At 52.0% G+C, this 24,970-nt stretch overlaps 4 protein-coding genes across 8 annotated transcripts in view; 3 read left to right on the top strand and 1 right to left on the bottom strand.

Moving 5' to 3' along the window:
* Positions 1–1,307: 1,307 nt before the first annotated feature.
* On the top strand, positions 1,308–5,814 carry LOC311161772 (bile salt-activated lipase-like; the record flags this gene model as incomplete). The annotated part of the gene is given in 12 exon segments (XM_084219636.1): positions 1,308–1,379; positions 1,381–1,455; positions 1,732–1,882; positions 2,119–2,241; positions 2,577–2,774; positions 2,867–2,997; positions 3,411–3,518; positions 3,741–3,858; positions 4,130–4,316; positions 4,540–4,743; positions 4,980–5,177; positions 5,616–5,814. Coding segments are annotated over 12 exon segments (1,764 nt in total).
* Positions 5,815–7,896: 2,082 nt separating this feature from the next.
* Positions 7,897–13,089, top strand: LOC311161893 (bile salt-activated lipase-like; the record flags this gene model as incomplete). The annotated part of the gene is made up of 11 exons (XM_084219856.1): positions 7,897–8,044; positions 8,312–8,462; positions 8,892–9,014; positions 9,350–9,547; positions 9,646–9,776; positions 10,190–10,297; positions 10,516–10,633; positions 11,468–11,654; positions 11,895–12,098; positions 12,335–12,532; positions 12,885–13,089. The coding sequence occupies exons 1-11, from the start codon at positions 7,979–7,981 to the stop codon at positions 13,087–13,089; spliced, it is 1,689 nt and encodes a 562-aa protein (XP_084075982.1). The 5' UTR covers positions 7,897–7,978.
* Positions 13,090–13,713: 624 nt separating this feature from the next.
* GTF3C5 (general transcription factor IIIC subunit 5) lies at positions 13,714–21,597 on the top strand. The gene is made up of 11 exons (XM_084219688.1): positions 13,714–13,872; positions 14,504–14,726; positions 14,961–15,159; positions 15,939–16,134; positions 16,772–16,876; positions 17,541–17,655; positions 18,322–18,402; positions 18,866–18,963; positions 19,616–19,698; positions 19,992–20,134; positions 20,732–21,597. The coding sequence occupies exons 1-11, from the start codon at positions 13,723–13,725 to the stop codon at positions 20,887–20,889; spliced, it is 1,551 nt and encodes a 516-aa protein (XP_084075814.1). The 5' UTR covers positions 13,714–13,722; the 3' UTR covers positions 20,890–21,597.
* A 463-nt stretch (positions 21,598–22,060) lies between these two features.
* RALGDS (ral guanine nucleotide dissociation stimulator) overlaps positions 22,061–24,970 on the bottom strand; it is a 54,529-nt gene continuing 51,619 nt past the window's right edge. For 2 of the 5 annotated variants that reach the window (XM_084219532.1, XM_084219529.1), the window contains exons 16-18: positions 24,434–24,793; positions 24,200–24,314; positions 22,061–24,028 (exon numbers count right to left, since the gene is read on the bottom strand). In XM_084219532.1, the coding sequence (XP_084075658.1) occupies positions 23,853–24,028; positions 24,200–24,314; positions 24,434–24,793 (651 nt within the window). In that variant the 3' untranslated portion in view covers positions 22,061–23,852. The remainder of the gene's footprint in view (positions 24,029–24,199; positions 24,315–24,433; positions 24,794–24,970) is intronic. The other 3 variants (XM_084219533.1, XM_084219531.1, XM_084219530.1) reach the window with 3 other exon arrangements.

A 24,970-nucleotide genomic window follows, 5' to 3' on the forward strand; every position in this document is an offset into this window, starting at 1 on the left:
GGATCAGGTGATCCTTTAGATCCCCTCCAAGCTGGTATTCTTTGTTTCCATTAAAATGTGCTACTGCTGCACCCTGCAGGCTGAAAACAGTTCTTTTATCATTAATCACAACTTCTAAGCCAGGCTTATGGTTTTGTGGGTGGAGGCTGGCTCCTGGGTATTTGGGGCTGGTTCTGTTTCTACCCCTTGCCAGAGCTCTGACAGAAGGAACACACAGAGTTCCCACAGTTCCCACCCTGCTGGGATGCATTTTCTTAGCTAGCATGAGTTCTAATGTCATTATAGTGCAAGGATTTCGTATCACCAGAGTTTCATACTTTGATGTTTCTCACAAGCAGCTCCCCTATGCACTGCCTGGACCTTGCAGCAATCATCCACTTGAGGTGAGGGGACCTGGGGATGTGGTGAAGAGCACACCTCACACATCTGGGATGCAGCAAACCTGGCATTCTGCCTGGAATTGATGCCATGTGTTCCTGTGCATACCTGGCCCTGATTTGCTTTGCCAGAAGAACAGTCTGGGAGATCTCCCACAAGAAACATCTTTCATTTTCTCACTGTTGGCCTTCATCTGCACATTTAAAGGAAAAAAAAAAAATCTTAATGGCTTTTTCCTCTTGCAATGCCCCTCGATGAAGAGGTTGGGCCAAAGCTAAAAGAACCCACTGAGCACTCAGGTGAGTCCCTTCTCTTCTGGAATCTGGAGCACAAACTTCATTTTCACATGTTCCAGTGACAGCCCCATGTCTCTGTGAGCCTCAGGCAGAGTGCAAAACTGGTTCCTCCCCTGTTTCTTAGAGAAGGATATAACAATTCCCTGTTTTGGGGTGAGAGCCCCGATTGGCCTCAGCAGGACCTGTCACACACACAATGCCATCATTGTCGTGAAGAAATCTCAATTAACCACTGGATGCTCCTGTCCAGACCTGGAATAAAGTGTTCAGCAATGCCGTGGATAAATGGGTCTCTACATTTTCATAATAACTGCCTAATGTGTCCTCTAGGAAGCTCAAAAAGCTCCCAAGAGAGAGGCAAGCATCCAAATGAGCTTGTAATACACCAGAGAGGAAAAATAACAGAGAAGTTGCATTCCCAAATCTCTCTGAGTGTGGGGAGTATAGTGTGATCAGAATGGTGGCCATGTGGAAAACAGAAAAGATACCTGGGGAGATTGTGTTCCAGCCCAAACAATCAGCACCTGCAGCACTCTCACACAGCCATGCCCATCAGCCATGGACTGGCCTCAGGCTGCTGAAGGACAAGGCTGTGGAGGCTGCCCTGCCTCGGCTCCAAGCCAAGCCTGGCCCATGGCATTGGCACACAGCTGCACTCGTGGCTTTATAAACACAGCCCTCCAGCTGGGACTGTCCCCTCAGGGCTGCTCTCACCATGGCTCGCTGGCACATCCTGGGCTTGGCCCTGTGCTCCTACCTCGGGGTAGCCTGGGCTGCCACAGTAAGTACAAAGGCTGGGTTTGCACCCTAAAGCTGAAGGTTTTCTCCTCCTGCCATTTGTCTTTGGGACTGTGGGGGAATTGCTGCTGCCTCTCTGCTCCAAAGGGCACCTGCAGGACACCTGCACAGGCACAGCTCCAGTGGCCCCTGTGGGCTTTCCACAAGGCACCAAGGGCACGGATGGGGAGGGCGGGATGGGAATGTGGGGCAGTGTGGGAAGCCAGAGTTATGAAGGACAGAGCAATGGATTTTCTCTTCTCCATGGTACCTCCTGTAGCTGGGTGTGGTGCACACAGAGGGAGGATTTGTGGAAGGAGAGAACAAGAAACTGGGACTCTTTGGGAGCTATGTTGACATCTTCAGAGGGATTCCCTTTGCTGCTCCTCCAAAGACTCTGGAAGACCCTCGGCCTCATCCTGGCTGGGATGGTAAGGTCCAACTTTTGAATGCCTTAGGTTTGGGGCTTTATTTTCAATTCTCTCAATCTGGCACATATGGGAAATGGTACAATATATTACTCAGAATTGTCACATTGGCTGGGGAGGATTTGCTGCCACTTTTACTGGACTCAGAGAGGAAAGGATGGGTGAGCAGAGACCTTGCAACCAGAAAATGCAGCTGATGCCCTTTACTGAGACATGCTGTCTTCCCTTTCCCCTCTTAGGAACACTGGAAGCAAAAAAATTCAAAAACCGCTGCATGCAGGTGAAGATGACACAGACTGGTGTCCGTGGGAGCGAGGACTGTCTCTACCTGAACATCTGGGTCCCTCAAGGGAGAAAACAGGGTATGAGCTTAGAAGGGCCCTGGGATGGACATTCCCACCTGCCTTGTGTGCACAGAGTGTGCTGGAGCCTCTCTCAGCAGTTCTGTTCCACAGTGGGCAGGTGCTGAGCAGTGATTTTCAGGGGGAAAGGTGGGAACTGTCCCAGACAATGTCCCTCACCTTCACCCTGTTGGGACAGTCAGCCTCTTGAGCAGAGCAAGGATTTTCCTGCAGAGCATTGAGTCAGCTCCTGCCCAGGGCAGGTGGAGCAGTGCTCAGGGATGGGGTGAGGGATGGAGGGACAGCACCTCGCAGCTCAGTGGGGGCTCACTCTGCTCCTGTTCCTCTCCTCCCAGTCTCTACCAAGCTGCCTGTGATGGTTTACATCTACGGCGGTGCCTTCCTGGTCGGAGGCAGCCAGGGAGCCAATTTCCTGGACAACTACCTGTACGATGGGGAGGAGATCGCCGTGCGGGGCAACGTCATTGTGGTGACCATCAACTACCGCGTGGGGCCGCTGGGCTTCCTGAGCACCGGGGACGAAAACCTGCCAGGTACCGATCCCTCCCTGCGGCCCTGCCCCGGGTGCCCACTTTGACAGGCTGGCTGTGCCCCTGCTCACTGCCGGCTGATCTCTGTCCCTCAGGGAACTACGGGCTCAAGGACCAGCACATGGCCATTGCCTGGGTGAAGAGGAACATCAAGGCCTTTGGGGGGGACCCAGACAACATCACCATCTTTGGGGAATCGGCCGGTGCTGCCAGTGTCTCCCTGCAGGTGAATGATCCTCGTTGGGTCTGATGAGAGCCCCTGCTCTGCCAGTGGGAGAGAGGGACCCCTTGGCACTCATCTGCTTTCTTCCCCAGCTGCTGCCTCATTAACATCCTGCCCTGGCCAGCACAGCCTCGGTGCTTTGTAGCTGCTCCTCCTTCTTCAGCTTCATCAATCCCACCAGTGCACCCACGTGTCCTGTGAAGAAGCAGCCTTTACTTTCCATGTCCTCTTCCCCTGCTCCTCTCCTCAACATCTCGCTTTTTAACTTTAGCTGCTGACACTGTTGAACACCACAAGACCTGGAAGCTTCCCTGGGAGTGGTTCAAGACCCGCAAGGCCATCCACCTAGTTTGGCATGCCATGGTCTCCTCAGGAGTTTGTACCCAAACCCCCCTTGTTTCTGTTTTGCCCCCCAGACGCTGTCCCCAAAGAACAAGGGCCTGTTCAAGAGAGCCATCAGCCAGAGCGGTGTCGGGGTCTGCAGCTGGGCCATCCAGAGGGACCCGCTTGTCTGGGCCAAAAAGGTAACATGCAAGTCATGACTGGAAAACTATAAAAAGAAAAAAACCAATTCCCTTGAGGAAAGCCTGGCTAGGAAGGGATTGGCCAAGCGTTGTGCCCAACAGTGCTGTGGAAAGTTGCTGCTTTGAGATTAAAATGAGATTAAAACTAATCCACATATTTGACTGCATAAAAACAACTCCTGGCTTTGGAAGTAATGCTAGGATTTTCTCTCTCTGTCACAGATTGGAGAGAAGGTGGGCTGCTCCACAGACAACACCACTGTCTTGGCCAACTGCCTCCGTATCTCTGACCCCGAAGCCTTGACCCTGGCCTACCACATGCAGCTCACCCACCTGTCCAGTAAGTCCCCTGGCCTTTGGTGTGGTCCATCAGCCATCCTGGGTGCTCCAAACTCCCTACAGGACACTGGGTCAATTGCCAGCAGTGTTGAGGTGGTGCTTGTTCCCTTTAGAAAAGGGATATTATTGAGAGCTCTTGCAGTCACCTTTCTGTGGGCAGATGCACATTGCAGCTGATGAACACTGCTCACCTAAGCCTTTTCTTGGGATATGCCAGGCCACACATCTATGTTTCCTCACCTCCAAACACAGTCTGCTCTTGTCTTCTGCAGTGCCCCTGGTGCACACCCTTGCCTTCTCTCCAGTTGTGGATGGGGATTTCCTCCCAGACATGCCAGAGAAGCTCTTTGCCAACGCTGCTGACATCGACTACCTGGCCGGGGTCAATGACATGGACGGGCACCTCTTTGCCGGCGTGGATATACCCGCCATCAACCGCCCGCTGGTGAAGGTCACTGCGTGAGTGACAGATGCCCTTAGAACCCTCAGCAGGAGACATCTGCTCTTCAGAGTCGCTCCCAAACCCCAAGGAGTCAGTCTTGAGTGGACAGGGCACAGCCTTCCATACAGGATGTCACTCCTGGGTGCCCAGGCCTTTTGTTGCCGTGAAAGGACCAGGCAAGAGCCCTGCCCTACCTGAAGCTGCTGGTCAGTAATTAATTAACATCATTTGTCTTTTCAGTGACCAGGTCTATGATTTGATCAAAGGCCTCACCGTGGACAGGGGTGAGGCTGGAGCCAACGCCACCTACAACATCTACACACAGAGCTGGGGGGACAAACCCGAGCAGGAGGTGGTGAAGAAGACGGTGGTGGGCCTGATCACTGACTACATCTTCCTGGTTCCCACACAGGTGGCACTGGACCTGCACCTGCAGAATGCCAAGTGAGCAGCTCAGCCCTGGGCATGTTGCACATGGAGGAGGGTTAGGGTGACAATTGGAAATGGAAGTTAAAAATGGCCTCAGGATGTTTTCTCCTGAAGCCAGCCCATATGAGGTGATGCATGTGAGCATCTTCCAAGGCTGGATCTGTGGCTCTGACAGTATTTGGAGTGTTGGTTGGGATTTGCAGCCCTTTTTCTGCTTTCTCTTTGCTCAGCCAATCTCTTTGATTTCCCAGGAGTGGCAAGACCTACAGCTACTTGTTCTCTGAGCCATCCCGCATGCCCATCTACCCCAGCTGGGTGAAGGCAGACCACGCTGATGACCTGCAGTATGTGTTTGGGAAGCCTTTTGCCACCCCCCTGGGCTACAGGCCCAAGCACAGGACCCTCTCAAAGGCCATGATTGCTTACTGGACCAATTTTGCTAGAACTGGGTGAGTGCTCTGTGGTTTGATGCAGCGCTTAAAGCTGCTGCTTTTTCCCCGTAGCTTTTCAGGATCATTTCCAGAAGTTCTCTTTCTTTGTGTTGTGAGCATGGCTGTGTGTCTCACAGGGCTGGAGTTTGCTCTGGGTTTTCATCATCCATAGCATGCTAGGGGAAGGCAGAGGCATTTTCATGACTTATGATCTCTGCTTTCACTTGAGGTTTACTCCTGAATCCTTGTGTTCAGGCAGGACATAAGTCCCTGTGTGGATCCAGGGATGATGCCAGTGGGGAATGGAGGGAGGAGACTGCAGGTCATCCACTCACTCCTGGCAGGCAGAATTCCTATGGCTTGTCCCACTGTCAAACACTCTGCATGGTCATGCATTAAACTGCATTCCCAAGCTGCCCTGATAAAACTGAGCTTCTGTGACTCCTTTTTCCCCAGTGATCCCAACAAAGGGCATTCAGATGTGCCTGTTGCCTGGCCAGCCTACACCAACGATGGCAAGCACTACCTGGATATCAACCACAAGATCAGCAAGAGCTCTGTGAAGCAGGAGCTGAGGTCCCGGTTTGTGACCTTCTGGAACTCAGTCTATCTGAAGCTGCCACAGGTTGCTGACATCTCCCAGTCAATGTTCTGAACCCTTTAAAGATGGTTCATTAAAGGCTTGTAACTGAGTGACTCTGGTTCTCATTTTGTTTGCCATGACAGGATTTTCTTGCCAGTATTAAGGTCAGGCAGGAAAGGAGATCCATTGCGTGGGCAGTGTGTGTTCCCCTGGCTGGGACACCCTGCTCTCCCAGGGAAGCTGCTGGCAGCTGGGGTCCAGTCTCTTCCTGCTCAGCCATCTGTTGGCCCTGGAGTTGTTTTTTTCTCATTGCCCCTGTGATCCCAGGCAGGACAGCCCCAATCCTGACCTGTCCTCTGGATTTCCCTCTGCTATCATCAAAGTTCCTGCTACTGCCAACAGGATCCTAGAGAGATACAGCTGCAACAGGTGAATGCAAACCAGTCCTGACCTGTTGTTTATCATGCACTGACATTGCTCAGGAACTGATGGGGCAGAATAAATCCATGGGGGTGGTGATTCCCCACCAGTTTTGGGGCAGAGGCTGGGCTGGATTGGGCTGAGGAGCTGCAGCTCTGAGAAGGGCAGGACAAGGAGCACAACTTTGCCACAAACCTTGTGCACCACATGTCCCCATCCACACGTCATACATTGGAGCTGGTCTGTCCAGGCCCTGGTACCCTGTGGAAAGAGCAGGAGGACCCAGCCGTGCTGGGGCTGGCCCACAAGCCTGGCTGGTGTGGAGAACTCAGGGCTGGTGTGGGCATCGGGGCTGTGGGTGCTGGGAGGAGAGCGCGGGGTGTCACAGGGGATGGGACCTTGGTGTGTGTTGAGGTTCTCCATGCAGAGAGGCTGGAGGATGGGGAGACCATCCCCGGGGAAAGCCAGGGTCAGGGAGCCCCTGCACTAGAACCATCCTCCTGCCTGCTTCCAGAGGGCAGGAGCCAAGGACAGGGTTTCCAGGAATTGATGCCATGTGTTCCTGTGCTCTCCTGGCCCCAACTGGCTTTGCCAGAAGAACAGTCTGGGAGATCTCCCACAAGAAACATCTTTCATTTTCTCACTGTTGGCCTTCACTGGCGCTTTTTAAAGGAAAAGAAATTTCCAGATTGAGTTGGTACCTGCAGTTCCCTCTTGCTTTGCCCCTGTCCCAGTGAGTAGCTGCAGTACCTCCAGGAGAGCAAACGCAGGGGGTGAAGCCTTTCCAACACACATTTCATACAGATCATTCCTGAGTGCTGGAGGGTTTTCTGTCAGCCAGGGAAGAGCTCCTCGGTCAGCATGAAAGTGCATGTAGCTTTGAATGGGTTTTTTAAAATTTCTTTCATCAGTGGTGCCATGAGAGTCTTTAATGGTACCAGTGTGTGATCAAGGGAGGTTGAGCCAAAGTTAAACCAACCCATTGCTCAACCAGCTGAGTCCCTTTTTAGAAATCTGGAACACAAACTCAATTTTTGCATGTTCCTATGAGGACTCTCATTTCACCATAAAATGCACAGGAATCCTTTCCTTCTTTGCTTCTCTTATCAACAGATGTTCTCCCAGTGCTGGGATTAATTGTAGAAAGGTATTGCCCACTGACAGATGAGTTTTCTGTAAGAGACAAATTTCAAAGCTATTGTTTGTATCTGTCCATTCCCCTCTCTCTCAGACAAACACAACAAGGAGTGAAGATGACAAAGAGCTGCTGCCATGAGCCTGCAGAGATATGAGGAGGAAGGAAACTTCAAGCTTTCTGATAGATGTGGCAATGAAATGGAGACAGAAATTCTGGACTCTGTGTGAACTCGATGAGCAATCTGGCTGCTGTTGGATGGAATCAGTTTTAAGACTTGCAGTCATTTTGAATCTTTTACATTCCCCAGTGTGTTACGAATGCAATGCTTCTCTTAGGTTCCTGATATTAAGTTCTACTCCACAGAATATGATTTCAGACCCCTGTGCTTGGATGAGGCTTCTCAAGACTCCATTGGGTTTAATTTCTCTGCAATTTTCTTGGAATGAGCAATTTGCTTTGGTTTGGCTCCAGCCCAAACAATCAGCACCTGCAGCACTCTCACACAGCCATGCCCATCAGCCATGGACTGGCCTCAGGCTGCTGAAGGACAGGGCTGTGGAGGCTGCCCTGCCTCAGCTCCAAGCCAAGCCTGGCCCATGGCATTGGCACACAGCTGCACTCGTGGCTTTATAAACACAGCCCTCCAGCTGGGACTGTTCCCTCAGGGCTGCTCTCACCATGGCTCGCTGGCACATCCTGGGCTTGGCCCTGTGCTCCTACCTCGGGGTAGCCTGGGCTGCCACAGTAAGTACAAAGGCTGGGTTTGCACCCTAAAGCTGAAGGTTTTCTCCTCCTGCCATTTGTCTTTGGGACTGTGGGGGAATTGCTGCTGCCTCTCTGCTCCAAAGGGCACCTGCAGGACACCTGTACAGGCACAGCTCCAGTGGCACCTGTGGGCTTTCCACAAGGCACCAAGGGCACGGATGGGGAGGGCGGGATGGGAATGTGGGGCAGTGTGGGAAACCAGGGTTTTGAAGGACAGAGCAATGGATTTTCTCTTCTCCATGGTAGCTGGGTGTGGTGCTCACTGAGGGAGGATTTGTGGAAGGAGAGAGCAAGAAACTGGGACTCTTTGGGAGCTATGTTGACATCTTCAGAGGGATTCCCTTTGCTGCTCCTCCAAAGACTCTGGAAGACCCCCAACCTCATCCTGGCTGGGATGGTAAGGTCCAACTTTTGAATGCCTTTGGTTTGGGGCTTTATTCTTGCTTCTCTTTCTTTTAGTCAGTTTTTTCAAGCTAAAGATGTTCTTGCCTGCTTTCATCTACTAGACACGGCCAAGAAAAATCTCTTTGACTCCTGAAGGGTCTGAGAGTCTGTGCCTAAATGTTCCCAAGAAACTCAAGTAACCCCAGGAAATAGCAAAACTCAGGCATGCCACCTGCACCTGCCTTCCCTGTGCCTTGGCTTGCAAGACCTGGTTCAAAAGGGAAAGTCTCCCAGTTTGTCACTCCCTCATACGAGGCACAGTGCCAGGGGAGGCTTTGCTGCCACTGCACTGCACTCAGAGGTGAAAGGATGGGTGAGCAGACACCTTGCAACCAGAAAATGGAGCTGATGCCCTTAATTGCTCTTCCCTCTTTCCTTTCAGGAACTCTGAAGGCAAAAGAATTCAAAAACCGCTGCATGCAGGTGAAGCTGACACCGACTGGTGTCCGTGGGAGCGAGGACTGTCTCTACCTGAACATCTGGGTCCCTCAAGGGAGAAAACAGGGTATGAGCTTAGAAGGGCCCTGGGATGGACATTCCCACCTGCTTTGTGTGCACAGTTTGTGCTGGAGCCTCTCTCAGCAGTTCTGTTCCACAGTGGGCAGGTGCTGAGCAGTGATTTTCAGGGGGAAAGGTGGGAACTGTCCCAGACAATGTCCCTCACCTTCACCCTGTTGGGACAGTCAGCCTCTTGAGCAGAGCAAGGATTTTCCTGCAGAGCATTGAGTCAGCTCCTGCCCGGGGCAGGTGGAGCAGTGCTCAGGGATGGGGTGAGGGATGGAGGGACAGCACCTCGCAGCTCAGTGGGGGCTCACTCTGCCCCTGTTCCTCTCCTCCCAGTCTCTACCAAGCTGCCTGTGATGGTTTACATCTACGGCGGTGCCTTCCTGGTCGGAGGCAGCCAGGGAGCCAATTTCCTGGACAACTACCTGTACGATGGGGAGGAGATCGCCGTGCGGGGCAACGTCATTGTGGTGACCATCAACTACCGCGTGGGGCCGCTGGGCTTCCTGAGCACCGGGGACGAAAACCTGCCAGGTACCGCGGCCGCTCCCTCCCTGGGGCCCTGCCCCGGGTGCCCACTTTGACAGGCTGGCTGTGCCCCTGCTCACTGCCGGCTGATCTCTGTCCCTCAGGGAACTACGGGCTCAAGGACCAGCACATGGCCATTGCCTGGGTGAAGAGGAACATCAAGGCCTTTGGGGGGGACCCAGACAAGATCACCATCTTTGGGGAATCGGCCGGTGCCGCCAGTGTCTCCCTGCAGGTGAATGGTCCTCCTTGGGTCTGATGAGAGCCCCTGCTCTGCCAGTGGGAGAGAGGGACCCCTTGGCACTCATCTGCTTTCCTCCCCAGCTGCTGCCTCATTAACGTCTTGCCCTGGCCAGCACAGCCTCAGTGCTTTGTAGCTGCTCCTCCTTCTTCAGCTTCATCAATCCCACCAGTGCACCCACGTGTCCTGTGAAGAAGCAGCCTTTACTTTCCATGTCCCCTTCCCCTGCTCCTCTTCTCAACATCTCACTTTTTAACTTGAACTCCTAACACTGTTGAACACCACAAGACCTGGAAGCTTCACTGGTAGTGGTTCAAGACCCACAAGGCCATCCACCTAGTTTGGCATGCCATGGTCTCCTCAGGAGTTTGTACCCAAACCTCCCTTGTTTCTGTTTTGCCCCCCAGACGCTGTCCCCAAAGAACAAGGGCCTGTTCAAGAGAGCCATCAGCCAGAGCGGTGTCGGGGTCTGCAGCTGGGCCATCCAGAGGGACCCGCTTGTCTGGGCCAAAAAGGTAACATGCAAGTCATGCCTGAAGGACTATAGAAACCAAAAAAGTTTTTCCCTAGATGAAAGCAGGGCTAGGACGGGATTGGGCAGGAGCTGTGCCCAACAGCGCTGTGGAAAGTCACTGCTTTGAGAATTAAACCAACCCACAGCTCTGCCTCTATAACAATAAGCCCTGCGTTTGGGAGCTAATGCTAGGATGTTTCTCTCTCTCTTCTGCCACAGCTTGGAGAGAAGGTGGGCTGCTCCACAGACAACACCACTGTCTTGGCCAACTGCCTGCGCCACTCTGATCCCAAGGAGTTGACTCTGTCCTACCACCTGCACCTCACCCACCTGCCCAGTAAGTTCCCCAGCTCATGATGTGGGGCATCAGCCATGCTGGGCTACCCAAGCTCTTGGCAGGACTGTGGAGCAACTGCCAGCAGTGTTGAGGTGGTGCTTGTTCCCTTTAGAAAAGGGATATTATTGAGAGCTCTTGCAGTCACCTTTCTGTGGGCAGATGCACATTGCAGCTGATGAACACTGCCCAGCATGCAATGGCAGCAGTGGCAGAGGGATTATCCAAATGGCCCTGCCTTGGCCTCAGAGCAGTTGTTTGGGCTTCCTGTTCTGAGAAGCAGCAAGAGCAATCTCAGAAAACAGCGAGTAAACAAACAAACAAAAAAGATCATACCCCTGCTATTTCTATTTGAGTCGCTGGGTGGAGTGCAGGAACGCTGCTGCTTTTGTGCCTGTGGGGACTCCTTTCCCGACAAGATTCTCCTCGAGCTTCTGGTCACAAACCAAGCGTTTTGCCTTGGTCAGAACAGAGAGTGGCCAAAACACTGCCATGCAACTGCATACTCTGGGGCTGGCTGTCCTGAAAATCAGACAGCACGGCCAGGTGGGATGAGAAGTTCAGCTCTTTCCTATCTTTGGCTGGGTTTTTGGGAAGGGATTTGAAGGAGAGGATTTGTGGATGTTACCAGGTGGTATTTGGCTAGTAGATCTACCGCTCTTCTCCTTCAGCCATAGTCATGAGACTTACCCTCCATGTGGGTCACCTCCTACCCCATGCTGAAGTCGCTGCTCCAGCTGTCATTCACCTGAGCCTGTTCTTTCCTGAGCTCTTTGAGTCATGGCAAACATCTGTGTTTCCTCACCACCTTACAGACCCCACTCTTGTCTCCTGCAGTGCCCATGGTGCACACCCTCGCCCTTGCTCCAGTTGTGGATGGGGATTTCCTCCCAGACATGCCAGAGAAGCTCTTTGCCAACGCTGCTGACATCGACTACCTGGCCGGGGTCAATGACATGGACGGGCACATCTTCGCTGGCCTGGATGTACCTGCCATCAACCGCCCGCTGGTGAAGGTCACTGCGTGAGTGACAGACACCCTTAGAACCCTCAGCAGGAGACATCTGCTCTTCAGAGTCGCTCCCAAACCCCAAGGAGTCAGACTTGAGTGGACAGGGCACAGCCTTCCATACAGGATGTCACCCCTGGGTGCCCAGGCCTTCTGTTGCCGAGTCCAGAGCCTTCAAGAGAAAGGACCAGGCAAGAGCCCTGCCCTACCTGAAGCTGCTGGTCAGTAATTAATTAACATCATTTGTCTTTTCAGTGACCAGGTCTATGATTTGATCAAAGGCCTCACAGTGGACAGGGGCGAGGCTGGAGCCAACGCCACCTACAACATCTACACACAGAGCTGGGGGGACAAACCCGAGCAGGAGGTGGTGAAGAAGACGGTGGTGGGCCTGATCACTGACTACATCTTCCTGGTTCCCACACAGGTGGCACTGGACCTGCACCTGCAGAATGCCAAGTGAGCAGCTCAGCCCTGGGCATGTTGCACATGGAGGAGGGTTAGGGTGATAATTGGAAATGGAAGTTAAAAATGGCCTCAGGATGTTTTCTCCTGAAACCACCCCATATGAGGTGATGCATGTGAGCATCTTCCAAGGCTGAATCTGTGGCCCTGACAGTATTTGAAGTGTTGGTTGGGATTTGCAGCCCTTTTTCTGCTTTCTCCTTGCTCAGCCAATCTCTTTGATTTCCCAGGAGTGGCAAGACCTACAGCTATGTGTTCTCCGAGCCATCCCGCATGCCCATCTACCCCAGCTGGGTGAAGGCAGACCATATGGATGACCTGCAGTACGTGTTTGGGAAGCCTTTTGCCACCCCCCTGGGCTACAAGCCCAAGCACAGGACCCTCTCAAAGGCCATGATTGCTTACTGGACCAATTTTGCCAGGACTGGGTGAGTGATTCCCATTTCACATTTGGGGCTTGATGCAGCGCTTCAGGCTGCTGGTTTTGTCCAGGAAGTTTTCAGGATCATTGCCAAAATCAGAGTGTTCCATGTCTGTATTTCTTATTCCTGAATCCTTGTGTTCAGGCAGGACATAAGTCTCTTTGTGAAGCTGGGATGATGCCAGTGAGGATGGAGGGAGGAGACTGCAGATCATCCACTCACTCCTGGCAGGCAGAATTCCTATCGCTTGTCCCACTATCAGATTCTCTCTTTTCCTCTCACTTAAAGCCTGACTTGAGCAGACAGGGTTCCTACCAAAATCTGCAAGACTAAGCTGCTGTGTCTCCTTTTTCCCCAGTGATCCCAACAAAGGGCATTCAGATGTGCCTGTTGCCTGGCCAGCCTACACCAACGATGGCAAGTCCTACCTGGATATCAACCACAAGATGAACAGGAACTCTGTGAAGCAGGACCTGAGGTCCCGGTTTGTGACCTTCTGGAACTCAGTCTATCTGAAGCTGCCGCAGGTTGCTGATATCTCCCAGAAGGATTTAACGCCCTGAAGCTAAGAAAAAAACACCTTTTAGAGATCATTAAAGGATTGCTTGTAGCTGAGTGTCTCTGTTTCTCGGTTTTCTGTGTCTCTGTGTTGGCTGTGACAGAGTTTTCTTGCTAATGTCAAGGTCAGGCAGGATGGAACATCCTGAGGGCAGCGCATGTTCCCCTGGCTGTGACAGTCAGTCCTGGCCAAGCTGTCCTTGCAGCAAATTATATTCTCACCCTCACACCCTTCATCTGCCACCTTTTGTGGCATTAAACATTGCTGAGATGAAAGCTGAAGTTCTTAGGGAACAAAACCTCGTTTCAATGAGAATTAACACCACACTCCTTGCACGATCAGAGAAATGCACGGCTGCGTGCGAGCATTTGCTCAGCTCAGGATTGTTTCCCTTCATTGTCCAGGCAGGACAGGGACAAAACAACCCACGGGGGGGAAGATTCTGCATCAGTTTACGGTCACAAGCCGGGCCCAGGAGTCCCGAGGAGGACAGGACGAGCCCAGCCCGCCCTCAGGCCTCGCCCTCCCCTCAGGCCCAGCTCGGCTCGGCCGCGCCGCCGCCGCCCTCGGAACCGTCGTGCGGCGGAACCTTCGTGCCGCGGCCCGCGGGGCGGCGCGGACGGAGCGGCGCGCAGCGATGGCGGCGGCGCGGCAGCGGGGCCCGCGGGGCTCGGCCGTGCTGGAGCTGCCCCGCAACCCGCGCTTGGTCTGTGTGGAGTACCCAGGGCTCGTCCGGGACGTCGGGGCCATGCTGCGGACGCTGGGAGGCGAGCAGGGGGTGTCGCGGGTGAGGAGGGCCGGAGGGGTGTGGGGAGGGTGGGGGCTCGCTGGGCAGAGAGTGAGGGGCGGCGAGACCGGCCCTGGGCAAGGGGCTGGGGCTGGGGAGAGCCTCCACGTGGGACCCTCTGTGTGAGTCGTTCCAGCCCAGCATGTCCCCACGCGGGGCCCGTGGGTGATTTGGGGGTGATGCCGCTTCCCTGCTGTTCCCGAGCAGGGATTCAGGCGGTGTGCAGTAAAATCATGGAATCGCAGAATGGTTTGGGTTCTATGAACTTCATTCAATTCCACTCTCTTACTGTGGGCAGGGACACCTTCCACTACACCAGCTTGCTCCAACCTGTCCTTCCAGGGATGGAGCAACCACAGTTTCTCTGGGCAGCCTTTGCCAGGGCCTCCCCACCCTTATAGGAAAGAATTCCTTCCTCATATCCAGGATATTATATTTTTAATTTATTTTTCCTGATACCCACGATGGGAGTGGCTGCACACCCCTGTGATGTGGGCAGGGATGATCCCCCTGGGGCTGTGTGAGGGGCACAGCCAGTGCCCACAGCAGCGTGTGGGGCTGGGGGTTGGCACAGGAGCACAGGGCTGTGTGGGTGGCATGCTGACAGGGGCTGTGCCCCCCTTGCTGACAGATCTACGCCGACCCTGCCAAAAGGCTGGAGCTGTATTTCCGCCCCAAGGATCCCTACTGCCACCCCGTGTGTGCCAACCGCTTCCCCACCTCCACCATGCTGCTCAGGGTCACCAGGAGGAGCAAGAAGAAGCAGCAGTTGGACCCCGAGGAACAAATCCAGCCAGAAGTGCAGTTTGAGATGGAGATTCTTGGGATTGTCACCACTGTTTACAAATTTCAAGGTAACCCTTGGGATTGTGTGCAGGTGGCTTTGAGATGAGTGTGTTTGATGGGAAAGGGAAGTGTTTTTCCCTAAGCAGTTGAGGACTGGAAGGAAAATCAAGTGTTGTTGCAGCCTCTTTGCTGGATAAACCTTTGCATAAACTTGTCAGACTCCTGCTCCTGAAAGTTCAGTGTGAGGATTATTGTTGGATTCACAACGAACTTCACAATGTTTTAACTTTTGTTTCTTACAGGAATGTCTGACTTCCAGTACCTGGCAATGCACTCTGGCCCTGATGGCAAACAAACCTCCATGTATGACAAAGTCCTGATGCTCAAACCAGAGAAGGAAGAGTTTTTCAATAGAGATTTACCTCTTTACATCCCACCACCCATTTTCTCACGTCTGGACACTCCTGTGGACTATTTTTATCGCCCAGATATACAGCACAGGTCAGTGCCTTTTCTCATGATACATTTTTCATGTGTGTCATCCTTTTAATTTGCTGCCTTCTGCTTTTCTCCCTCTTGATTTGGCACAACAGAGGGAAAAAACCACCAGAAGCTGCCTGGCAGTGGCAACCTCAGCAAAATTCCACACTTGAGGATTTGCCAGGTGAGGGGAGCTGGGATGAGGTGAAGATGATGCCTCTCAAAGCTCACCTTAGACATTATGGGATGCAGGACACAGCTCCAGCCTGCTTCCAGAGGGCAGGAGCCAAGGGCAGGGTTTCCAGGAATTGTTGCCATGTGTCCCTGTGCTCTCCTGGCCCTGATTTGCTTTGCCAGAAGAACAATCTGGGAGATCTCCCACAAGAAACATCTTTCATTTTCTCACTGTTGACCTTCACTGGCACTTTTTAAAGGAAAAGAAATTTCCAGATTGAGTTGGTACCTGCAGTTCCCTCTTGCTTTGCCCCTGTCCCAGTGAGTAGCTGCAGTATCTCCAGGAGAGCAAATGCAGAGGATGAAGCCTTTCCAACACACATTTCATACAGATCATTCCTGAGTGCTGGAGGGTTTTCTGCCAGCCAGGGCAGAGCTCCTCTGTCAGTGTGCAAATGGATGTAGTTTAGAAGTTTTGGGATTTATTTAAATTTAAATTTTCTTTCATCAGTGGTGCCATGAGAGTCTTTTATGGTACCAGTGTGTGATCAAGGGAGATTGAGCCAAAGTTAAACCAACCTGTTGCTCACTCTGCTGTGTCCCTTTTGTCTTTCCCTGTTCCTTAGGGAGGGATACAACAATCCCCAGGTGTCTGGTGAGAACCTGATCGGCCTCAGCAGGGCCCGGCGCCCACACAATGCCATCTTTGTCAACTTTGATGATGAAGAAGTCCCAACTAAGCCCCTGGATGCTGCTGTACAGAACTGGAAGAAAGTGTGCACTAATCCTGTGGATAAAAAGGTGGAGGAGGAACTAAGAAAGGTATGTGCCTTACTCCCAGTGTAAGCACTGTCCTGCAGCAAGCTGGGAGGAAAAAATGCATTTTTCCCATAAATTCTTGTTGATTTTAAGTGCCTGATAAAAGTATGAGTAGATGCTGCTGACATTGCTGTGTTCATTTCAGTTCTGCAAGTCAAACTTTGAATCTGTGGGCCAACTCTCATTAAGCCCTACGAGTTCTCACATCACCATCCAATAGCTCCTGTTGAGAGCCAAAGGCTCTGATATGGACCCGAGTGCACTTGGAAAGCTGCTCTGCCTTTGGGAGCCCCTTCCCATGATGTGTGGCTGTCTGTGTGTCATTGCAGCTCTTTGGGAACCCCTTCCCACTGATGTGGGGCTGTCTGTGTGTCATTGCAGCTCTTTGGGAGCCCCTTCCCACTGATGTGGGGCTGTCTGTGTGTCATTGCAGCTCTTTGGGAACCCCTTTCCATGATGTGTGGCTGTCTGTGTGTCATTGCAGCTCTTTGGGAACCCCTTCCCACTGATGTGGGGCTGTCTGTGTGTCATTGCAGCTCTTTGGGAGCCCCATCCCACTGATGTGGGGCTGTCTGTGTGTCATTGCAGCTCTTTGGGAGCCCCATCCCACTGATGTGGGGCTGTCTGTGTGTCATTGCAGCTCTTTGAAGTGCGTCCCGTGTGGTCTCGCAATGCAGTCAAAGCCAATATCAGTGTCCATCCAGACAAGCTGAAGGTGCTGCTGCCTTATTTGGCCTATTACATGGTGAGTGGTACATCTGTGAGCAAGGGAGCATCACCCTGCTCTTTCACCTCTTTACCACTTCTGAGGTCCTGCCACTGAGTATCTGAACTTAATTTAATGTAAAGAGACAGGGGGAAGGAAATGCTTCAGAGCCAAAGTTGAAGCCAAGGAGGATTCAATGACTGTTTGCTCTGTAGGTTCTAATCACCTTTGCAGGTCAGGACCCCCATCCCCCAAACAATTCTCTCAATGAGACATTTGAGAGGAATTACAATTGTTTGTGTACTCTGAGTTGGACTCACTGGAGAAATGCCAACAAGAGATTCTCAGGAGCTCAAAACAACAAAACAGTCTTTACTGGGAACTTTAGAAAAACAGAAAAATTTGGTCACTCCAAGTGACTGTTCCCCTGGTAGTGGTAGCAGAGTTTTTCCACACAACCACTTGGCTGTGACCTTGCAGGTTGGTTTGTAAAAGCACACAAATATTTGTGCTTTGATTGCCAAGTGTATAAGTATATTTCAGTGTATAAATATTAGCATGGCAAGTGAATAAAGAGCTGGTAAAACAAATATCTTTGGGCAATGAGGAAAAATATTCGAACTTTCTAAGGACCTTGCTACTTATGGAAGTTGCAACACTGTGGTGCTTTTTTGTAACTATGTTCCCTCATGTGTTTGTGCAGTTAACAGGTCCTTGGAGAAGCTTATGGGTTAGGTTTGGGTATGACCCCAGAAAACACCCTGAAGCAAAGATTTATCAAGTGCTGGACTTCCGAATTCGCTGTGGAATGAAATATGGTAAAAGGGCCCAACCCACAGAGCTGCTGTCTCTGCTTTCTGGTTAATCCTGGTAGTATTTTTCTTTTTATGTGTTTTTCAAACTCTTTTGCCATATTTCTGCTCTGATGAACATGTCACCTTTTGAGCTCCTTGCTTACTGTAGTTCTTTCTAAAACTCCTGTAATACTTTCTTTCATAGTATGCAATAGGTCTTTCCTCATTTGGCACTTTCTAAACACTGCCTTTCCTCCTCCATGTGTTCCAAGCCCAAGTGGGTGTAGCAGAGCATCCTCCTCCTCACTCAGGGGAGGCACCAAGCAGGAATTCTGGTGCTCACATAGCAGCTTTTCCTCAAGGACCTCAGCATTTCCTGCAGGATGCTGGTCTCAGACTTTGCATGTGGGATTCCCTGTTTTGATTTTGCAAAGGACAAGTTGAGGAAAAGGAGTTTCTGATGCCATCTAATAAGTCCATGACAGAGCTGGCATCTACTCATTGACATCAGATCACATTTCCAAGTTAAAGGGTTTTGTTGATCTCTTCTCCCCACCCTGCTAAAACCAGCATATCCCAAAGGCCAACCTGCCCTTCCCACACCAGTGCAGCCCTTGTGTTCCTGGGCTGGGGATATTCTGCAGAGTGCTTGCCCTCAGTTCATGACTGGATTTTGGTTTTCACCTCTAGGTTATGCTGCTACTGACATGCCTGTGAAAGCAAAACGCAGCACGTACAACTACAGCCTGCCCATCACTGTCAAGAAACAAGGTATGCTGGCACAGAAGGGCTGCCTGGCTCTTCTGCTTCTCTGTTTGCCCCATCCTAGTCACAACTGAGGTTGTTTTCTGGTAGTAATATTGCTGCTGTTAAGCCAGAGAAAAATCTGCTGGGAAGTGTTTAGGAATCAGGCTGAGCCACAATATCTGTTAGCAAGCAGGAGGGAGTTCTGCAAGCCACACTAGGAATCCAGAATTCACTGAGGTGCAGAGAGTGGGGGAGTTTTCTTTTCTATGTCAAAGGGGAGTAGAAAAGGTTAAAATTATGAACAAATAGCCTCTGAAAAAAGCTGCCCAAGTCAGCACTTTTCCTGGGACTGTCCAGTAACATCTCTAAAGAATGAGCAAAGCACATGCTCTGTTGCTGGTTGGTCTGGTTTTGTTGAATCAACAGAGAGAAGTGACAGTCCAATATGAAAGATGTCCCTTATTAGGACTCTTTGTTTTCCTTTTAGGAAGTCACACAGTCAGTGTCCACGACCTGAAACAGGGGCTGGGTTCAGCTGGTACATCTGGGGCAAAAAAGCCCCCCTCCAGCAGGTATAAGCTGAAGGTAAGCATGATTTTCTATACCAAAATCTTGAAATATCTCAGTGAAATATGGATGTTTCCTGGCTTATCAGTCATCAGGGGATCAGCTATGAGTGATTTGATGTGCTCAGGTTTGCCTGGGAAGCTCCCAGTTGGATATGGCACTATGGAACACCACCTGAGTGTATTTTGTTACATGCTGCAAGATGGGATTGCTGCTTTCCACCCTCATCATAGATGTGAGGAATATTTTGCTTCAATTGATAAAATTGGAACTTCATGGGCAGCAAAGTGCAAAAAAATCACCATGTCTTTATGAGGTCATGCTGCAAAATCCAACAGGGTGGAATAAATAAATAAATAAATAAATGAGTCTTACTATCTTTTTTTTGCTAGAATGAAGCCCATGATGTGCTGCTAGGCAGTGTCAGGCTGCCCACAGAGCTGCAGGCTGGAGAGGTGAAGTGTGTTCTCTGCACAGCAGTGCTGGTGTGACTGTGGCTGCAGGGACATTTTGGGGCATTCCTCATTCAGCCTTATCTTCTGCCACATACAGATCTATGCCTTATAACTTGTTTCTCTTGGAAGTACCATATTCTTGAATCAGCCCATTGGAAGTACTTTCATTACAGCATAACATGCACATGAATCCTTTCCTTCTTTCCTCCTCTTAGGAATCCGTCTACATTTTCCGAGAAGGAGCCTTACCCCCCTACCGCCAGATGTTCTACCAGCTCTGTGACTTAAATGTGGAAAGGTACTGCACTCTGACAGCTGAGTCTTAGAGACAGATTTCAAAGCCTGTTGTTTATACCCTGTCCATTCACCCCTCTCCCCCTAAGCAGGAACATCAGAGGTGTTCCTTTGCTCAATAAAAACAGAAAAGCTTTTTCACACATGAACTTCCTTTCCCATCTGACAATTACCTGGATAACCAACTGTGCTGTTCCAGCTCAGTGAAAGGAAATGGAAGTAAACCAGTGTGTCTCATTTGAAACTCACACCTGAGTGCAGAAGATTAACATTTCCTTCCCTTTTGCTGCTCTTTAGCCTGCAGAAGATCATCCATCGGAATGACGGCACGGAGTCGGAATGCACAGAGCGGGACGGGTGGTGCCTTGCCAAGACAAGTGATGACCTCAGGGACAGCATGTCCCTGATGATAAAGCAGATCATCAGATCCACCAGACCTGGTAAGGATGCTTTGAACATGAGGATGTTGTACTTGGCACTGAGGCAGAAGTGTTCCTGCATCCCTTGTGTGTTCTTTGGGATGTAGCTCAATCCAGTGTGGGAGCTGAGGCTGCTGGCCTGCAGTGGGAATGTGGGGTGGCATTAGGGATGGCTGGGAGTGAAGGTTTTCTATTTCATCTTCCCGGTATCAAAAGCCCTTCAGCTTTTAAATGTCTTTTGCACAGTGATAATCAAGGTCTTAATTCTGACATATCTGTTGGTGGCATTTTACTTTTTATTGATATTATTTATTGACCAAGAAGTGAGAAAATTATTTCATGATGATACTGGGCCAAGCAATAATATCCCAGTGAATTGGGTCAGAATGAGGCAGGAGAGGAGGCACAGCACTGCAGCTCTGCTGCTGTTCTGGTCTCCTTCCTGGACTGTAGAGTTGGATTGCTCTGGGCTTGATCAAATTCTGTTAAGATGAGCAATATTAGCTGTGCCCCTGACCCTGCTGCCTTCCTCTCACTTGTTCTGTAAACTCAATTGCAAATGCCCCCAGGTTGCACTGAGAGAGGCATCACAGTGTCTTTCTTTCTTCCCAATTTAAGCTCTTTTCTCAAATACAACAAGCAGTGAAGATGGCAAAGAGCAGCTGGCATACGAGTCTGGAGAGGATGAGGATGATGAAGAGGAGGAGGAAGAGGACTTCAAGCCTTCTGATGGGAGTGAAAATGAAATGGAGACAGAAATTCTGGACTATGTGTGAACTCAGTGAGCAGTGTGGCTGCTGTGGACAGAACTGTCTCTGCTCTTGCTCCTTGAGAGCCAAGGGTTCATCATCAGGATCTGGGAAGGCAGAGCTTGTACTAAGCTGATGATGTTCTCTCTGCACTGACTGCTGGTGGGCAGCATTCTGGGTGTTTGGGAGCCACTGCCTGCATTTTCAGAATTGCTGGCTGAGAAACCCTCCAGCAAGCTCAACAAACTCCCAAGAGTGAGCCCAGAATCCAAACCAGCTGGAAACACATCAGAACATGGGAGAAGCTGCATTCCCAAATCTCTCCATGTGTGGGAGTGCGCTCTCTCCAGGTTGGTGGCCATGTGGAAAATAGAAATGGTGCCTGAGGAGATGCTGGAAGAAGAAGCAGTCCAGTGCTGCTGGAGTCCCTAAGGCAGGTTCTGCCCTTCTTCTTGTCCAGAGGGAGGGAAAATACTGAGCCATGCCTTCAGCACTGACCTTGCTGGTCATCTTGGAAATAAAGCCAGCAGAAAAATACACTCTCTGGCAGTGAATAATTCCCTTCCTGGGGTGCATTGTTTGTTGTCCTCATTACCTGATGCACTTCTCAGGTCTGTTTTGACTTCCCCAGCTAGCAGGTAACAAGGACTGAAGGCAGCTGGCACAGGAGCAGAGCTTCAGGTGCACAGAAGTTGGCCACTGCCAGCTGCATTGCTCCCACCAAATGAAAGTCCCAAAAATTAAAGAGCTACTGGCATTTTCTAGATCTTGTACATTCCCCAGTGTGTGCTGAGCACACCTGAAAGCCAAGCTCTCTTTTTTAAAGGAGTTAAGACCTCCTCCACTGAGGAGGCCCTATGGGCTGTTACAGTTGCTTGTAAAGCCATTACTTGTAACAAAAGTGGTAAAGCCAACAAATTATAACTGAAAATGCAACAGTTTCAATTTACAGGTTCAAAGAAAAGAGTTCATTTCAGAATTGAGCCCTGGTCCCTCAGCCAAAAAGCCTGTTTTTCAAAACAAATTTGAACCCACCAGAGTGAACATAAAGTATGAACTCCCCCCCAGTCACGTCCAATCCCTCTTTCTCCAGGAAGGTGCTGGCATTCTGGGGAAGGAGGACAGGACAAGCCCTGCCTTGGGGCAGAGACATTTGAGCATCAGTATTTTATTGCAAATACTAATTACATTGCTGTGTACAAGTCACACTGGGCAGTGTGCTCCTTCATTGAAGTGGTACAAAATACATACGGTACAGCCAGTCCCCCCGGTGGCACCGGCGGGAGGGGAGGGGAGGGGACAGTCCCAGGCTGGGCAGGCACGGAGCAGAGGGAACACCCTCCCAGGGGTGCTGGTGCCCAGGGGAAGGGGCTTTGGGCAGGGGGGAGGCAGGAGGCTGCCCCTGCGTCAGGGAGCCAGGAGCTCCCATCATGTGCATCGTGGGCAGCGCTGCCCGAGGGGCCGTGGGGCTGGAGGAGCTCCGTGCCAGCCACACTCACACCCAAGCAGCCTCTTCCTCACCAGCCCCAGCCCCTGGAGTGTGGTCCCTGTCCTAGAGCAGGGAAGGCACCACAACCACCCAGGAACGCTGATGGATGGGAAACGGAAAAGATCTGCTGGAATGACACGCTTAAAAAACAGAGATGGAGGCAGGAGCAACAAAAGGTCCCCCTTTGGTTAGTGTTTCCTACAATGATTAAAACAAGCATCTCTGCCCCTGCTCGAGCAATTAGTGGTACAGAATTTGGGAGGGGGGGCTGGCAGGGTCTGCACCCCATAAGCACAGCAGAGCAATGCTGCTGCTGCCAGCATCCCTCCCAGCAGCCTTAAATAGCAGGGGGGACACAGGACAGGGACTGGGCTGCAGGGCAGGGGGAGGCTGGATTAGTAAAATGTACAAGTTTACCTCTTCTATTTACAACCAATAAATACTGAAAAAAAAAATCAGTAAACTTTTTTGTTTTATACAAAAAGAAAAGTCTCATTGCTGCTTCTCCCATGGTCAGTGTTTGAAAAAGTCCGGTTAAAGCCCAAGGTGAGTGGCACTTTCTGTGGGTCAGGCAGTGGCAGCTGGGGCACCTGGAGCACCCTGAGCTCTCTGGCCCCTCTGTGCCCACACAGACCCAAAGTCTCTATTTACACAGTTTCACACAGAACTTTGCTCTCCTCCTCCTCAGGCTGGCAGCGCTGGGGGCATGGCCCAAAGCTCCCCCTTGGCAGAAGAGACACTGGCATTTGATCTTTGGTGCAAGTTTGAACTGGCCCAGTCCAGCTGGAGGATGCGCTGGATCGGGAGAGGAGCGAGACCACGCAGGCTTCCAGCTGGGGAGAGCACGAGGCAGCCACTCCATCGTGGCACAGCCACAGACTCCTCCACAGGGCTCAGCACTGGTGCAGGGCTGCATCCTTCCAGCTCACCTCCCAGCCCAGGGCATCCGTGGCTTCTCCCAAGGGAAGGACAGGCAGAGCTGTGCGGTGCTGGCAACGCCAGTGCTCCCAGGGAGGACAGACGTGGAGGTAACACTGGGAAAGCTGGGAAGGAGGCTTGGCAGCTCCTTCCAGGGTGATGGTGGCTCCTGCTCTGCTTTGTCACACAGCCCCTCTGCAAGTCACTGCTCCTCGGCTCGCTCAGACACAAGGCACCTACGGCAGAGGCGGGCTCCAGCTCTGGGCTGGCCGGGCTGGCCGAGTGTCGCACCGTGGAAGGTTAAAAAACAGAACAAAACAAAAAATAGACAAATCCCCCCCCACTGCTGCCTTCCTGTGTAGAAAAAAAGACCTGATTGGAACGGGGCTTGTGCAGAGAGAGGCAGAGGCCGACACCAGTTGCCCAACTCTCAGCTCTGGGTGCGGAAGGGAGGTGCACGGCCGTCGCCCGTGGGTGAGGGTCACTCCTCTGCCCTGCAGGGCAGCACAAGGAGTGGCCACAGCCAAGCCCGGAGCAGCTGCCCCCAAGGCCCCGTCGGTGATGGGTGGCAGTGGGGCTGAGGCTAGAAGATGCCCTTGGCGATCTTCAGGCCTTTCTGCTTCATCCTGGGCAGGGTGGAGCTGGAGCCATGCTTGATCTTCACCCCCTTGGAAAAGCCCCGCTTCTTGAGCACAAAGTCATAGTTGGCAGCGGAGTTCATGGCGTAGAAGACGTTGGCATTGTCGGGGATCTTCAGCTCTGGAAATGAACAAGGATGAGGGTCACTCAGGTGACCTTTCCTTGGAAAGGGACCAGAGTGGGGCTAAGGGTTGTCCCCAGGTGCTGGGATGCCTCTTGCTGTCACCTCTCATCCCAGCTCCAGCCAGGTGCTGCCCAGGAAAGCCCCTACACCCCAGCACACACACACACCTCTTTCCTCCGAGATGATCTGGACAAGCTCATAGTCTTCAGGCCGGTCCCCATCCAGGTTGTGTTTGGCCATGGCCTTGCGAATAACCACAGGGGTCTTGTCCTGGCTCGTCACCTGTGAGCACAGAGTGCTGTGAGCTCAGAACACTGCTAAAACCCCCCCTCCTCCAAAATGCACCATGCCCACATCCAAGCAGGACAAGCCACCCACCCCTCCCTGGGGATGTCACTAACCAGGATGCTCTTGTACATGTTGCCGTTGTCCACAGCCAGGCTGACTCGGATGATGCAACAGTCGTCGACCTGCTGGTTGTAGAGGGGCAGCGAGAGTGAGGAGTAGCTGGAGATGCCGGAGACCGAGCGCTTGTGTGTGCGGGAGGCCGTCACCGGCGTGGAGGAGACGGATGAGGAGGAGGCACTGCTGGAGCCTGAGCCGATGCCTGACGTGTCCAGGGAAGAGAGGGAGGTGGATTCCCAGAACTGGAGGGCAGGGAGGAGAGGGGATGCGGAGGACACAGTGGGTTTAGCTTCTCCATCGGCCACAGACGGGGCGTACCAGCGCTGGGGGAGGGAGGCCAGAGGGATCTCACTGACCTGTGACAACGGGGGACCGACACAACTACAGCCACCGGAGGCACCAGAGCCTTGCCGTGCTGCCGGAGCAGCCAAGGGCAGGGGCCTCCCGAGCAGCCCCCGGGCCCCCCGCCTGCTCCCCCAAGCCCCAGCGCCAGGGCAGAGGTGGGACAGTCCCCACACGATGGCCACAGCGGC

The sequence above is a fragment of the Fringilla coelebs genome (assembly GCF_963513975.1).
Source record: "Fringilla coelebs genome assembly, chromosome: 21".
NCBI classification, from domain to species: domain Eukaryota; kingdom Metazoa; phylum Chordata; class Aves; order Passeriformes; family Fringillidae; genus Fringilla; species Fringilla coelebs.